The sequence below is a fragment of the Hesperophylax consimilis genome, chromosome 14 (assembly GCF_061612785.1).
Source record: "Hesperophylax consimilis isolate HC1 chromosome 14, BYU_Hcon_1.0, whole genome shotgun sequence".
In the NCBI taxonomy this organism is placed as follows: Eukaryota; Metazoa; Arthropoda; class Insecta; order Trichoptera; family Limnephilidae; genus Hesperophylax; species Hesperophylax consimilis.
The window spans coordinates 37134894-37152199 of NC_142849.1; the positions used below are offsets into that span (position 1 = coordinate 37134894).

At 34.4% G+C, this 17306-nt stretch overlaps 1 protein-coding gene across 5 annotated transcripts in view; it reads left to right on the forward strand.

The window, feature by feature from the left end:
* Positions 1-16834, forward strand: part of Cad87A (cadherin 87A) — a 135583-nt gene extending 118749 nt beyond the window's left edge. For 4 of the 5 annotated variants that reach the window (XM_089639820.1, XM_089639821.1, XM_089639819.1 and 1 more), the window contains 12 exons: positions 673-890; positions 1302-1499; positions 1726-1885; positions 2367-2502; positions 4333-4565; positions 4970-5146; positions 5815-5927; positions 7998-8164; positions 8271-8428; positions 9009-9123; positions 10238-10433; positions 14680-16834. In XM_089639820.1, the coding sequence (XP_089495946.1) occupies positions 673-890; positions 1302-1499; positions 1726-1885; positions 2367-2502; positions 4333-4565; positions 4970-5146; positions 5815-5927; positions 7998-8164; positions 8271-8428; positions 9009-9123; positions 10238-10433; positions 14680-14895 (2087 nt within the window). In that variant the 3' untranslated portion in view covers positions 14896-16834. The remainder of the gene's footprint in view (positions 1-672; positions 891-1301; positions 1500-1725; positions 1886-2366; positions 2503-4332; positions 4566-4969; positions 5147-5814; positions 5928-7997; positions 8165-8270; positions 8429-9008; positions 9124-10237; positions 10434-14679) is intronic. The other variant, XM_089639823.1, reaches the window with a different exon arrangement.
* The last annotated feature ends 472 nt before the right edge of the window (positions 16835-17306 follow it).

Here is a 17306-nt window from a genome sequence, read left to right on the forward strand (position 1 = left end):
CCGCGACCTTCGGAATGGCAGTCCAATGCGTTACCACTGGACTATGCCGGCCGTCAAATAAAACCCGCACATATATTACTATAATATTATATTAAGCGTGAAATATACTTGTATTGTTTTTTGGAAAAAAAATTGAGTTGGGTTGTTTGATCAGCTCACCAGAATGACAGTTATTAAAATTTGAGTTGGGTTGTTTAATCGGCTCACCAGAATGACGGTTATTAAAATTTGAGTTGGGTTGTTTGATCAGCTCACCAGAATGACAGTTATAAAAATTTGAGTTGGGTTGTTTGATCAGCTCACCAGAATGACAGTTATTAAAATTTGAGTTGGGTTGTTTGATCAGCTCACCAGAATGACGGTTATTAAAATTTGACCAAAAGCTAAGAGGGTGAAAATATGCAGTTAGTGGCAAATGTCAAAAACTTTATAAAGATTTTGATGGCCAATTTGATAACAAAACAGCGACACGAAAATTAAAAATGGTGCTGATTGCCGATTTGTTGACAACGGCAAATGTAAGATGGATTCAAACAACTAGGGCATATTATTTGTTTCATACACACATTTATGCGAATTTCTAAAATAACATGTAAAATAATTTGTGATAGGTCGAATTGGTCTACAATATTGGATTAGATTTCATATGAATGAATTCTAATTTTGTTCCAGGAGTATTCTTAGTGGATCCTGACTCTGGTATAGTGTACCCTTCCCAGAACCTGATAGGCAACACCACCCATCACCTGAAGGTGCAGGCCATGGACCGGGCCGGCGAGGGTCCCCACTCCGACACGGCGCTCATAGACATCACGGTGTACAGCGTCAACCAGCACCGACCCGTCTGGGTGGTGCCTGATGATGACCAGCCCGTCATAGAGATACCCGAGGTAAAACAGCCATTCTTCCCGTGATTATGCACAGTGTTCATTAGTGTATGAATAATGATCCATCCACATGCACATGTACTAATTCCTGCTATGCAAAGACACTAGAGTCGTTTTTATATAAATGTAGTTTCATTTAATTAAAAAATAATTGCCTTGAAGGAGTAACTATTTGTTACTTATAACAGGGCGGAAAAGCGGTGGGTCCCCCGAACTGTGTTTGAACATGCGTTTGACTAATTTTTAGGTTATTATGCCGTGTTACACTTCTTCAGACAGCGTTTCGGTGTCCATCATCAGAGCTGTTGTATAGATTGTGGTGAAGGGTGTGTTTATGTATGTAGAAGTGATAATCCTCTAAAAACACGTACTCGTTTAACCTTCTAATTTTTTTCCATAATTTCTTGTTTGTAGAATGCAGCCCAAGCCGACATCGTCCTCATAACAGTGATGGCGACAGACGAAGACCCTGGCAATAATGGGCAGATCACCTACTTCCTTAAAGTGGACAACAAGAATGTCCATGAAACCAACGAGTTTATACTGAACGAGACCACGGGAGAACTGAAGACCAAGGTTTTCCTCGACAGGGAGGTGAAAGACAGCTATCAGGTCAGTCTAAAAGCCGGCAATAGGTGGTGAAACACCACCATTCAGAATCTAAACTATGCTCGAAATGGCTTCAGCTGTGTTTGGTGACCAGATCTGAATAGCCAGATATTTCCCAACCTTCCTCTTCTCCATCTGGCTGCAGGCAGAAAAAGAAATTGTGTCTGAGAATACTAAACCTATCGTAAAATGTTGTGATTATAATGGCTTTTAAAATTTTGTTTTTCAGTTGGTATTAGTGGCGACAGACCAAGGAACACCGTCCAAAATGGAAGTGCTGAAGTTCTTGAAGGTTGTTCTAAGTGATTCTAACGACAACAAACCACAATTCACCAAAGAACGTTACGAGTTCACAGTGCTAGAGAACCAGCCAGTGGGGACCATCGTAGGCAAGTTGTAATCAATAATTCAGATCTGGAAAGTTATTTTGACTTTTGTTTTCATACATTTTTCGAAGCATTAAGGTCAATATCTCTTGGAAAATTATTCTAATAAGAATCATATTAGAATGCTTAAATGTTCTCCAGAGACCCATCGGCGTTCCACAAGTTAAATAACAGTTAAAATTTAAATTTAGCTCACGATTTAGCTTTCTGTTGAAACAGACGCCCCCTAAACATGTAATCAGAACAAAAACGCGTATGAATAAAGAATTGTTAATTCTTCAAATCATTTTGGTACCTACACTTGTCTGAAGAGGTAAGTAGTTCAAAGTTAAAAATGTTACTAATATTTCACATTACTTACCGACTTACCTACAACAAAAATTAGTATGTTTAATAATGAATATCTTTGATTCTAATTGTGGAAATAATTCGTTTGCATTTCTTTATGTAAACAATTTGTTTAACAATCGTATTATGTCCCTAGGTACTGTGAAGGCGTCAGACAAGGATGCAGGGGACAATGGCAAGATCTATTATCACGTGATCGATGGCAACAAAAAGGGAGCCTTCCTTGTTGACAGGACCATGGGCATCATTCGGGCCAACTGCACTTTTGACAGGTGACATTAATGTTAATAAAAATACAGTAGAAAATTTTCGCCAAAAAAATATCTACAGAAATTTTTTTTCATACAAAATGGTTATTTAACCCATTGGCCTCAAACGACGCCATCCTGGCGGGTCTGGTGTCGTCGGCTTAAAAACGAAAAAGGGATACATTATTGACATCTGTGTTTAAAATTTTAAATGCCAATCGCTCTGTAGATAATTAAGCATTCATTTCGTAGTAATTGGCAGGACTCCGTTGGTACAGTTTTTTCCTGATATTTACGATTGAAATTTTGTTATATTTCAGCGTCATTGAATTTTTTTTTAAATAGCGTGTGGTTCGGGAATTGACAAGCTTGTTCGTAAAATGCGTGGTGGGCGGCTAACATCAGCCCAAATTGTAATAAAATATATTATGGTCATAAGTATGATTAATGTAAAACTTTTCTTAATCCAATTATAAAAAAAAGAAAAAAAAATGGGTTTTATGAAAAAAAATATTTTTATATCCTCGTTTAATCATATTATCATTATTTTTAAAAAACTGCATATATTTTTTGCATACCTTAATTCAATGAACGAGTAAATTTAAAAAAATTGTTTTGTTTGTATGTTTAGTTTAAAAGTTATGTAAGATTTAGTACACCACTGCAGATTTAAAACTTCGGTACAAAACAATTCGGAGGCCAATGGGTTAATTTGAAATTTATTTTTGTCCGCGCATGAAAAATTACTAGTGTAATTCTAAAAAAATGCGATCAATTTCGACCGCGAAATTTCGATTTACGATTTGGGATCAATTTCGACAGCGAAATTTCGATTTATGCGGAAATATATCATATTTTGACAAATTTATTTCATATACCTGATTTTAAAGGTTCAGTCGCGAAGGAAATCGGCTGCGAAATCTTGATTTGCGCGGAAATATATCGTATTTTTACAAATATCTGAATATAAATGGTAGGCCGCGACTGAAAGTGTCTGCGAAATTTCGATTTACGCGTAAATGTATGGTAATTTTACTATTTATTTATTATTTTATGAATTTGAAGGGGCGACCAAGGAATTCGATTTTCGGCTTTTTTTTTTTTTTTTTCTTTTCATAAAATTTCGAATTACTTGGGAATTCGTTGATTCGAAATTTTATTTTTGATGTCCCATAGATTTCGAACTAACGAGATTCTACTGTATTAGTAGGTCATCTCGTACAGTATTTCGTATGTGTATTATAGTAAGCAAGTAAAGATTTTAATTTAAGTTTTTAATTTTAAATTTAAATTTAAAAATTTTAAATTTAAGTTTTAAACCTTAAATTTAAGTATTAAATTTTACAATAATTTTTTGGTTAAAATTTCGAATTGCACGTTTTTTCGAGTTATCGGGGTTCGAATTAACGGGTTCTACTGTATTAGGCTATCCTTCTTTTACTTATGTGTTGTTACGTTCGCTTTCTCACATTCTCTAATGGGACTAAATATCTTCAGTAAACAATTGAATTTTTTATAATAATATAATAATTTGTGTGTATTTACGAAAGAATTTTTTTTTTTGGCTTTAACCATTTGCCGAGTAATGAAAACATTTTCTCATCACACATGAGGGCCGTTTTTTAGTGCAATTTGCTTAGAGGTAGCACACATCTTTCAACTTTACAAAGTATATTTTGTAGTTGTACTATCATGTACAATCACCCCTCGAAGTTAGTGACTGATACCTTGCATATGCCCGTAGTGGCAAAGAGGTTAACTCTTGTGATTGGATGTCAATATTCCCCAGTCATACGGTTTTTATTTAGCATAACAAATGAATGAAATTAATTTATGAATTAATTTTAATTGTAGAGAGGTGGAATCCGACTATACTCTCACCATCTTAGCCAGCAACGAGCCCATATACGACGTCAAGGCTTATCCTCAACTCGTTGCACTTGATCTGTCCAACATGGACGAAGAAGCTGACAATGGAACCCTAACCTACAAAACGGAGATGGATAAGAGCATTACGGATGTGGAAATCAAGGTTTTGGATGAGAATGATAACGCACCTAAGTTTGAGAAAGCTCTTTATTACGCAGGTACGTTTATTACGTTCATTTTGATCTATTGGTTCCATGATAAAACAGAACATAATATGTAAGAAAAGTGCTAACCGGACAACTCAACCAGTGTCAAATCAAACACTACACTTTTGAAAAGTGTATTGTTATTGAAAAACTAGCTTGAATAGGTTACATTACGTTAGTTTGTTTCATTGGTATTTATTTTTGGACTTATATCACTTTTCAAAGGTGTGTTGATTTGTCCATGTGTTAAGTTGTCATGGAACCATTTTCTAGAGCGAAGCTCTCTCTGAAACTCTGTTTATGTCTTTCTCACATTGAAGCTCACTCACTCACAGTGGCGCATGTCGTTACACAGTAAATTGGCAGTGTCGTAAGTGAATAAAAATGGACTCGTTATAAAATATTTTTGTTTTCAGGTGTTAGTGCAACCACCAACAAGAACGAGTTAATAATATCTGTTAAGGCAAGCGATCCAGATAACGAAGCCAACGGGACTATTAACTACCACATCGACGCTTCTAACCTCTACAAGCTCGGCAGTCAGCATACTAGCGGATCCATTGTACCGTCTCCTTTCAAGATCACCCCCGAAGGTATAAATAAGTAGCTATGCAGGAAGCGTCAAAACCCACAATTTGTCATAATCGAGTTTTACATAATATATAATACTGATAAATATGATGTGTTTATCTGCTGAAATCATCCAAGCTCTAAATGCAACAGATCTTTGGCAATTCAATTTTAAAGTGACCCATTTTTGAGTTATCTGACTTAAATTGACATAAACAAATGTTCATGTGGTATATACATATATGCAGTGGCAACATTGTTTTCATGTTTCAAAGAAAATATTAAACCCACGTAATAAAAGGAATTATATATGTAGTACTAAATCTCTTTGACATTTCTACATTTTGTAAAAAGCATCCAGGTATTCAAATGTAGGATAAAAAAGTTTTCTTTATGTAAATATAGAGGTAAATTTACTTATTTACACAAATTCTCATCATGGAAAATATTGATTTTCACTTAAGAAATTAAAAAAAAAGGTTTCTCTCAGTTTAAGCTTTTTGGGGTTGGATGCTTTCTGCATAACTACGTTCGAATGTCGTTATTTTATTTTTCAATGAAGCCTTCTTTCCACTGATGAATTTGAAAAGACTGTTTATAAAACTTATGAATAAAATAGATATTAAAATATGATATGTCTTCTACACCACTTTAGTTGAGTTTAAAACCAATGTGTTTCAAAATCTTACAGGTTTATTATTCACTGCTGATTTCATGCTGAATTTCAACGGAGACCGATTTGTTCTCAATATTTCTGCTGAAGAAACTCAAGCTCCCCATAGACTGGCAAAAGCCCAGGTTCATGTAAGTATTATTACAATCATTCTCTATCGTGTTGTGCAAAGTAGATGATGACATTGTTTTCTCTAATGCTCATCTTATAACATCAAACCGTTGCCCCAAAAACAGAGCATCTCTTAAGTAAATGTAACCACTTATGTACATAATAAAAAAACTACTGAATCTGAAATACAACATATAATAGGAAACATGAAAGGCGGCTCTTCTCCAGGTTTTGGCCATATCCCTGTAAAAATACTCAAAACAATGAAAATGTACTTACTTACACCTCTTAGCCACCTTATTAATCTCAGTCTGACCAAAGGCATATTTCCCACAAATTATAAAAAATCTCCAATATCGCCTATCAATAAAACTAGTGACCCACAAAATGTCTCAGATTATAGACTGATATCTCTAATATCGAATATAGCAAAATTTTTTGAGAAGATTGTGTTTGTGAAAAACAAATTGTAGATTTTCTGGAGGAAAATAAAATACTACACCGCAATCAATACGGCTTCATAAAAACAAAAAGCACACAAGATGCAATAGCAAATGTTACATCACTTATATACTCAGCACTTGATGAAGGCAATAAATGCGCAGGAATTTTTATAGACCAAGAAAGGCTTTTAATCTTTCACGTAAAGCTTATCAAAAAACTAAAATCTAATAACATCAACGATAAAGCCGTTCAGTGGATAAAAAGTTATTTGACAAATCGCCCACAACACGTTAAAATTAATGACACGACTAGCGACCAAGAAACGTCAAATTTTGGTATTCCACAAGGCACAGTTCTGGGACCGGTACTTTTCATTTTGTATGTAAATGACATATTTGTTCAACATGAGAAAATTGTCTCTTATGCTGATGATAAAGTCCTTATAGTTAAAGAAAAAACATGGGAAAAAAATAATTTAAAAGCCACAGAAGATATAATAATCTAAAATAAATATTTTTTTTTTTATCCAGCTTCTTTTAAAACCTTATCAGAGAGTTTCATTGTATGTACACATTCACAACACCGTTATCTAATTACTTGCCTTTTTAATTCACAGATACATACCGTTATTCCTATTGTTCAGAAACAAAAATGACAAACACCAGTTTCCTTTTGATTTTTGTGGTGATGAATCTATTTTTTATAATACATATTTTGAAATTAGGCTTCTTTTCAATCAGTTGCATGCTCACTCACCAGCCGCGGCTCGTGCTAACGTTCACTCGTGCACCGAACCGCCGACAAAATTGATCAACATTTTGTTGCTCGTCAAATTCCTTCATAATGTTCTAAACTATGAAATTGCGCACAATCTTTAATCAAATTAAAATTAATAACCTATACGAATTTGGGAGAGATTAATAATAGTTGCGGCCACAAGCATTATTTACCGCATGCGTGCCAGTGGTTTGGTTACAGACGTTTTATTTGGCATCTCGGCCTGTCAAGAGTTAAGTAAACACCCACACCGCAAAGTGAAATGTTTACTGTGTGATTTATTGCAATATCATTTATTATGTAGAATTATTCTGATATCGCTATTTTAACCTCTCAGACAAAGACTTTTATTTATTATGTGTTCCTTTGATAACTGTCGAAACGTGATAATATTATTCATTATCGATACTCTGTTTTTTAAATCATGGCAATCCGTATACTAGTGATGGAAATAAATCGATTTTTGTAAAATCTCGCGCGTTTACGTGAAAAGACGTTCTAATGTCTTGACCGCTATTATCATATTTACGTCTTTTGACGTTCTAATGTTCTGAGTGGTTAAAATATAATTGTGATGTAATAATAAACGTGGACTATATTAAAAAGAACAGTATGAATGAAGAATTGTAATACCCACACTTAAATAAATGATGTGTATTACGTTTGCCGTGAATTGCTCGGTGAACCACCAAACATTTAAGGCACTGGCTGCGCTTGTCACTCACCAGACTTTTTCTACTTTACGCGACTTCTAGCATCCAGTTTTAGACATAGGCCTTCCTCTAATGTTTTTCTGACAAGTCTCAACCATCTAAAGCAGTCCATCTTACCAAACTCAATATTCATCAATATTTGATTATTGATTCCAGATCTGGATAATCACTCTAGACCAGCTGATCCGCTTAGAGTTCTCCCGGCCCTGCGGCCAGGTGACCGGGCAGCTGCCCATGGTGGTCTCCAAGATCAACAACGCCACGCAGGCCATGGCTATCATCGGCTCTGTGCAACAAAATCCACTCACCAAGAACAAGGACTGGTAAGACACTCAGTCAATTACTTCTTTATCGACTCTCGGTAGATCTGGATCATTAGTTTTTATCTAACTTTATCAATATGTAATCTTGTTTAATTATTATTTGTAGGTGTGAGGTACATTTCCACGTTGTAGACACCATGACATCCGCCGTGATGCCGGTTGATAGAGTTCTACAGGTCATCGATGCCCAGTTTGATAACCCCAAAGATCTGTACAATGCGTCCGGTATTGTTGCTATTGAGGCGGCTAGCAGTGCAAACAAAGGTAAAAAAAAAATCATTGATAATTTCAAAAAATTTTACATTTAGATTTCTAAATAATTTGTATGAAAATTTCCCAATTTTTAAATGGAAATGCTTTATAATTTGCTTTTTTGCAGTGCCAGTTTTACCCAGGAGTCATTTAACTAGAAATGCTTTATAATTTGCTTATTTGCAGTGCCAGTTACCCAGGAGTCATTTAACTGGAAATGCTTTATAATTTGCCTTTTTTGCAGTGCCAGTTACCCAGGAGTCATTTAACTGGAAATGCTTTATAATTTGCCTTTTTTGCAGTGCCAGTTACCCAGGAGTCATTTAACTGGAAATGCTTTATAATTTGCCTTTTTTGCAGTGCCAGTTACCCAGGAGTCATTTAACTGGAAATGCTTTATAATTTGCCTTTTTTGCAGTGCCAGTTACCCAGGAGTCATTTAACTGGAAATGCTTTATAATTTGTCTTTTTTGCAGTGCCAGTTACCCAGGAGTCATTTAACTGGAAATGCTTTATAATTTGTCTTTTTTGCAGTGCCAGTTACCCAGGAGTCATTTAACTGGAAATGCTTTATAATTTTCCTTTTTTGCAGTGCCAGTTACCCAGGAGTCATTTGATCCGGCCCTTGCTGGACTAATAGCATTGGTCATTGTTCTCTTCGCTGGGATTGTAGCTTTTGTCATAATCCGCACTTGTCTCAAAAATTGGTAAGAATTAAAAATATAATCCAGCAATGTTTCAACCTTATATGTATTTACCGGTAACCGGGTAACTCATCACAATGACAGTTCAACACACCTACAAAAAGTGATATAAATAGGTTACATAGGTAACTATTTAACATAGTTTTTGTTTCATCACTTTTCATGACTTTATATCACTTTTTGTAGGTGTGTTTAATTGTCATGTTGATGAAATATCATGGAACCGTTCTACTCTTGGATGTCATTTTATATAGTCACAATAATTATTTTATTTTTTTGGAATAACTTAAGGAGTAAACTTCAAATTGTAATTTAATCATTGAAGACAATATTAGCGACTAAGACCCAAAAATTATTGTGACCATATAAAATGAAATCCAAGAGTAGAACATAACCTTATTTATATTGTGTTTATAGATGAAAAGATATCTTATCTATTTTCTTTATCTTATTTTGATAGCACAAATAGGTAACGAAATGTGACCTTGAGTACCGAATTTCTGTTAATTGAATCAATAATTGCAATTCTGTCCGCATCTACTAAATGTAAGTAAAGAAATCTAAAGAACTTTACTTTAAATACTTCACTAAATAAAGGATTCATTTGTTATAGACCTATCGATGCATCTTTTTTATGTCGGCTTCTGTCACGGCTTTTTTCTTATTGAAGAATTAATAAAATAAATATTGAACATAGCCATCTACTTTTGACAGTTCTAGAAATTCCAGATAGCTCACTGTTTTCACTGCTTGATACAGCCTGCTAAATCAGATTTCTGCCCTACAGTTAAGATAATATAAATTATTTATATTTTTTTAATTGCACCGGCAGTTTTTGCTCATTTGTCTTCAATTAAAATAACAATTGACGACTGAATTGGGAGACTTGTTAGCTCAGCAATAGATCAGATTCTTGTGTAAGTAGACATAATCCCTTATTTTGTGAGTAACAATGTTAATTATTTCTTGGATTTGTGCAGACAAGACCCATACTCGATATGTACAGCAAACTAGAGCAAAGATCAAAAATTACATATTATCAATCACACTAAGCAGTTACTTGTGCCTTGATGGATCTTTGCAACCTTTATAACTCTGCAATGTATTAACTCCAAAGGGTAATTCCCCTGCCCAGCGAGAGTGGTCCTGGTGAGAAGGGGTCGGTGAGGGAGCGCAGTCGGCGACTCCTGGCGGAGCTGAGCAGCACGGAGAACCCGCTGTGGGCGGAGCACAAGTTGCGGCTGTACGAGGAGCAGGAGCTCACCATGAACGTGTTCGGGGAGAACAATGAAGCCCAGCAGGAGATGCCTCCCGTGAGTTATACTGCCCCAAATACATATATATTGCTGTTGTAGCCATCCATGGCTGGTTCTCCAGTGACAAAACAGAACATTGTAGAAAAAAATACCTAACCTAACCTCACCTAAACTAAATTAACCTAATGTAAGTTATTATTTTATCATGTTCTGTTTTGGCACTGTTCTGTTTTATCCGGTTACCCTCCTGGCCACAAACAGAAACTCCGACTTACAATACACTAGTGGTAAACGTCCCACACGCTGTTTTCCAAAAACATTTGCATTTGCAACTCTCGACTCGAAAGCGCTGCATCTCTTCACCTTGTTTGCCTACTCTAAATCTTGCCTAAGTATTGTGTTTCCAATATCTAAAGTATAAAGTCATTTTGGTCTCAATTGTTAAATTATAATAAACGACCTTTTTCATTAGGGCAAGTCTGACTATTATTATTCAGAGAAAGGGGATCCAGCTTGCCTGGTCAAACAAATGTTTCTCTACAACTTTTGACTAATTTCAAATTTAATTGAATTTCTTGAAGCGCGCAATCATACAGTTTCACAAGTACATACATACGCTATTGGCTGTATTTACCGATAAAACTGAGTGACAGCTAAGTTAAAATTTTGTTTAGTTTTTTAAAAAACCACTTCTTAAAAAGTGTAAAATCATACACTTTCACAAGTACATACATACGCCATTAGCCGTATTTACTGATAAAAATGAGTGACAGCGATGTTAAAATTTCCCTCAAACGCAATATTGTCATGGATGCGGTTGAGCTTAATATTTGATCAGCGGTAGATATAACTACTTAAAGATTACTATCTATTTTATTTGATATATCTCATCCAAGTCTCGACATATCAAATTGAGATTTGCATAGTTTTTTTGAGGTAGAATGCACTGACATTTTTACATTATCTCCTAAATTTGCTTATTTGAAATTAAAAGGGATTGAGTATTCTGTTCTTTAAGGGCTAATTTATTGTTACTTTAGTTAGCTTTTGCTCAGTGATGACTAGTGAATCTTTTTAACCCATATCTTCCTAGTGATCGATTATTTGATCGGTTGATACTTTATTTTTTTATGTGAAATTGAGAACCCATTCGTTGTTAATTTTTTTATATTGGTACACCTGAAACTATTAGTTGTCATGCAGTATTTTTGACGTTTCACAATTCCCGCGTTTATTATTCCAATTTAAACTGTTTGTAAGGCAATTTTTCTTAAAAAATATGTCTTGTCGTAAAACGTAAGTAGTTTTGGTATATTATAATATAATTCTATTTATGTTTGTGGTTTTATACTTAGAATAATGTTTTTCACAATATTGTAATATATTGAAATTATTATAAAATTGATTGTGGGTAGAAAAATTGGTATTTTATAAAGTGATCGATTTTTCGATCAGTAGGATGATATACCAGTGTGATGTTATGCATTCATATGAAGGTTTTATTTAGATATTTTTGTTGTTTTTGTTACAGTTTGTCAGTAAATGAAAGTATTTCACATCTGGAAGATGACACGAATATTTTATCGGCTGATATTTATATTACTCCACCAGATAATTATGTTAAAAGTGACGAAGATGGTGGTGACGAGGAATCTACCCATATAAATAATTTGTCGAGGCAACAACTATTAGCAGAAGCTGAACGTAGGGCCACTGTTGCTACAGAAACTTGTATTGACGTGGAAGACAGTTTCTTGGACGATCACACTCTCCAACCTACGCCTAGTACATCATCAGCAAAACCACCTCCGCAGAAAAAAAAACGTGTTCCAGTATCTAGACGTTGGAGGGCTATAGATATTCCAGACAAGCCTGAACAAGTGACCACAATACCCAGTTTCCTTGAAGGTGTTGAAACACCAACACAATTTTTCGAGTTGTTTTCTGATGAAGAGGTATTTGAGCTGTTGCGTTCAGAAACTGAAAAAAATGCCATTCAGAAAGGGAAACACAATTTTAGAGTTACTGTGACGGTTGCGTCTACGCAGTGTGGTGTAGAACCTGTAGGAAAGGTCAAGCGTTTTTGTGACAAACAAAAAAAGGATGTTGATCAACCCAGGTGTTTTATAAATTATAATAAATATATGGGCGGCGTAGATCGCCTAGATCAAAATGTGGGGTGCTACCGAATTTCCACTAGGCTGAAGAGATGGTATTGGCAACTACTTATGTTCCCTCTCAATGCGTGTGTGAACAATGCCTTTCAATTATATAAAATATCCCCAGCATCGAAAAAGGGCAACAGTTGTCATGATCTATTATCATTTACCAGGTACAGTAGAACCCCGTTAATTCGAACCCCGATAATTCGAAAAAACGCGTAATTCGAAATTTTCGCAAAAAAAATTTCCGCTGAAAAATTTTTTCATACAAAATTTTTTTTAATTCGAAATTCGTTAATTCGTAATTCGAAATTTATTTTTGTCCGCGCACGAAAATTTGTTCGTGTAATTCGAAAAAATTTGATTTTTGCGAAAATAAATCACAATATTTCGTAAATCTGAATCTAAAAGTCAGCCGTGGCGGTAAAACGCCGAAAAATGTATTTTTACGTGGTTATACATCGTCCTAATTAGTATTATTATTTTGTAAATCTGAATCGATTTACACTGGAATGTCATATTTTTTCAAATTTATTTCGAATATCCGAGTTTAAAGGGCCGAGAAAATACATTTTACGCGGATATATGTAGTAGTTTTACGAGTTTACGCCAAATATCTGCATTTAAAGGGTCGGCCGCGACGAAACTCGGCCGCGTAATTTCGATTTACGCGTAAATATATCGTATTTTTACTAACTTTACTTCGAATATCCGCGTTGAAAAAATACGGCGCGACGGAAATCGGTAGGTAAGGTAGGCCGCGACCAAAATCGGCAGCGAAATCTCGATTTACGCGTAAATATATAGCATTTTTATGAATTTATTTCGAATATCTGAATTTGAAGAGCCGGCCGCGACGGAATACGGCCGCGAATCCTCGTTTTACGCGGAAATATATCGTATTTTTACGAATTCAAATTTAGATATTTGAAATAAAGGGCCGGCCGCGACAGAAAATTACCGCGAAATCTCGATTTACGCGGAAATATATCGTATTTTTACGAATATCTCAATTTAAAGGGTAGGCCGCGACCGAAATCGGCAGCGAAATCTCGATTTACGCGTAAATATATAGCATTTTTACGAATTTATTGCGAATATCTGAATTTACAGGGCCGGCCGCTACGGTAATCGACCGCGAAAATAAAGAAATAATTGGTATTAATACGAATTTACAACTAAAATACCACACGGATTTGAAGAGGCGGCCGAGAAAATCGTATTTCGGCGTTTTTTTTTTTTTTGTTTTTCATAAAATTTCGAATTACGTGGGAATTCGTTAATTCGAAATTTGATTTTTGATGTCCGCTGGATTTCGAATTAACGAGGTTCTACTGTATATAGTTACGACATATTTTCTAATGAAAGAAGCCTCTAACACCTCCGTTGGGAAACTTTTGGTGCCTAGGTCATTACTGGCTGTTATAAAACGGGTTCCAGACTCTATAAGGCTAGATGAAAAGGCCCATCACACTGTCAACCAAATTAAATCTACACGATGTGGATTATGTCATAAAAAAAAATGAAATGTTCAACGTGCAATGTCGCTTTACATCAGAAATGTTCTGTCGTTTTCCATTCAAAATACATTTCATAGATATACACAATGTCTTAATTAATTCCAAACAGTTTTAAAATATATAATTTTTATAAAAAATAATAAAGTATGGTATATACACACTTTTTTTATTTCACAATAAGTAACATTCTTATGAATACTACCCACGTAGGTATATTCCTACTGATCGATTAATCGATCGGTTTCAAAACTCAGCAAATAAATGAAATAATTTTTTTTTTTAAATTGATTTTTTATGACATACATTATAAGGTGCTAAGACCAAATTTTCATCAAAATCGTACAAGTCTAGATATGCTTGGGATAATATGGGTTAATGCTTTTAATCTCTTAGGTCCCTTAGGTGTTTCACAAATTCATAATAAAATGTAACATTGTCCTCAAATGGCCAATTAGCAACTGTTTTTAACATTTGAAACATAAGGTTTTACATTAAGGTTGAACGCCAATTCTAGGTACAAAATAGTAATCAGCTGAAATGGGCCTAGAGTCAGCGTTTAACGGGGACCTTTCACATGTCAATCTTCCTTTAATCTTAAAAACATTCCTCGACTTCATCCAGGTGGACAACACCTACGCCACCATTCAAGGCGGAGCAGAGCGGGACTACGCCACGCTGAATGCTCCCCGCCACCAGAATGGGGGCTCCAACAACACCCCGCAGGACTCCAACACAGCGTTGGAGGCCATGCTGGGCTTCCAGGGGAGCACCTTCCAGCCTGAGCTGCCCGCCACCCCGGAGCCCCCGCCCAGAGTTAACCACTTCCAGGGCCAGTGACCAAAGTCCAATAATAGTTCATACTTATATTGGTGATTCGGGTGTATCTCTGCATTGATGTTTTCGCTAAATGGTAACAAACAGTCTCCATCAGAAGATTTTTACAGAATGGTGGCGAATGGCGGCCATCTTAATTCAATGGATTTTTACAAAATGGCAGCCAGCAAATGGTGGCCATCTTGTTGATGTATTATAAATGGGGATTGTCATGCTATAGTAGATTTTAACCACCATTGCATTATTAAAGTATCTGTGCAGAGCCACATTCAACAATATTATAAAAATGTATATAAAAAGTTGTAAAATTTCTAAATTATTCCATAAGCCTTAAGCTATCTATCTAAGTATTTGTATATAACACAAACCATATATGACATAAATAAGTTAAGTTAATGTGCCAATAATACCAATAATAGTGTTATTTTGATTGATGACTCTAATCATTCCAATACCTGCTATTGAATTATTCAGTCGGTGAAGGGTTTTCAGAATGCAATGAATTTGTTTTAAAAAACATCTTTTTCGACCAGCAGTTGGGTTAAATAAACAATTTAAAGACTGAAGTGAAATTGTCATTTTTTTACCAGCAATTTGAATCTCTCATTTTCGCAATAATTTTTAATGGTTTTTAGAAATACCTGTTGCGAGTGATTTTTCTATTTATCTGTAGCAATTTAAATGATTTATTCTGAAATTATTAAATTGCCTTATTTTTTATAATTATAATTTATATGAAAAGTGATATTTGTAAATTTTACCTTACAAAGGGTATTAGTGTTAGCAATGTTATGAATATTATTGTATCAAAGCTATATTTATAACGTTAGTATAGTTTTCTTTTCCAATTAATGAGGGTTTCATCCATCAGTGAATTGGTAACATCGATGATCGTAATAATGAAATCATCTATTTCAAGTTTTCCTTTCAACAATCAATTTACAACAAAATATATAATATTTTAATTTAAGCAATCGACATAATTTTTAATTTGTCAGAAAGATTACCTGCCCGTTATTCTAAATTTGCTAAACTTATTGAAAATAAATTATTATTAATGTTTTGTGCTATTTCCATTCCATTTAAATTAAACGTCTGACTGACCTCACATCATTTATTATTGTAAAAATCCAGCTCAATTTATTAATTAAATTTTTACTTTAATATTTTTTTAACAATATTTTTACAAATTGTATTTCCGTTTGGTTGTCTTGTAGGCATATTATTTGCTTTATTTAGTAGATTTACTACGCATTATGAATTGCCATAATTTAGAGTTTATGCGACAATTATTTATATTTTTTATGATTGATGATTAAAAATGACATAAAATAATAAATGCACATCATTTATTGATCATAATTCAATAATAAAAGTGAAATGGAGCCATAATAGGAAATTTTAATATTATTTGATGGTACATCTACCAAATGCCATAATATGATTTACTCTCATTTTTTTAGATTTGTTAACCCGATAGACCCGGCCATATTTGCACACACTTGTGAATTAAGCCCTTACCGTCTTATGATTCCTACGCCCTGGTTCAGTGTTGGTATAGTTATGTCCGGGTTTACTATACATTTTTTTTATATTAACTTTTTGCAGAACTTTTCTAGTCTACGTTATTTTTATATTTAATATTTCTACATATGCCCTGATGATGGACACTGTAATGCTGTCCGAAGCATTGGTTAAAGAATGAGGTAGTGCAACATGGCATAATACCCCAAAAATAAATAACTTACTATTTCTTCGATTATCTTTATTATTATCTCATCTTATTCTCTTTTTGAAATAAATATTTTAATATCACTAAGCAGATCGGTGTTATCAAAAGGTACTGCAGGGTGGGGCCTAGAAATATTTTTTGTTTTAAGCCCCGCATACTGAATTTCCACCGATTTATAACAAGTTTCTCATTAACTCTTTATGTTTTTAAGTCCAAAAAAAAAAGTTTTTTTTGGACAAAAAACATCATTTGTTTGCCGAAACGTTAATTATATGAAATTCCCTCGACAGAAAAAAATCGCAGTCAAAAATCAATGCAATCAAAAGTAAGCTATGAAAATTATTAAAAACACGTTTTGTTCTGTTATTTATGTTATTGGTATGAAAAAAATCAGTGTATCTTTAAATGCAACTAAAGCATTTTTCGAGAGATTTTTGCTCAATTTAAACGAGTTGTGTTTTATTAAATATTTTCGCTTAATTATTATCGTTTTTTAATAAAATCGCGCTCTCCCTCTAACATTCTAACATATTTACATATCTCCCTTTCAAACCATCTTTGAACGCTTACTACGGCCTGTTAATAATTGGCAATGGGCTGCCTGCAGCGGACTAGCGTAGGACTAGCCCCGACCAATATTATGTTAGTCCGTAAACAAGTACATTCCTTCTGCGAAAGAATT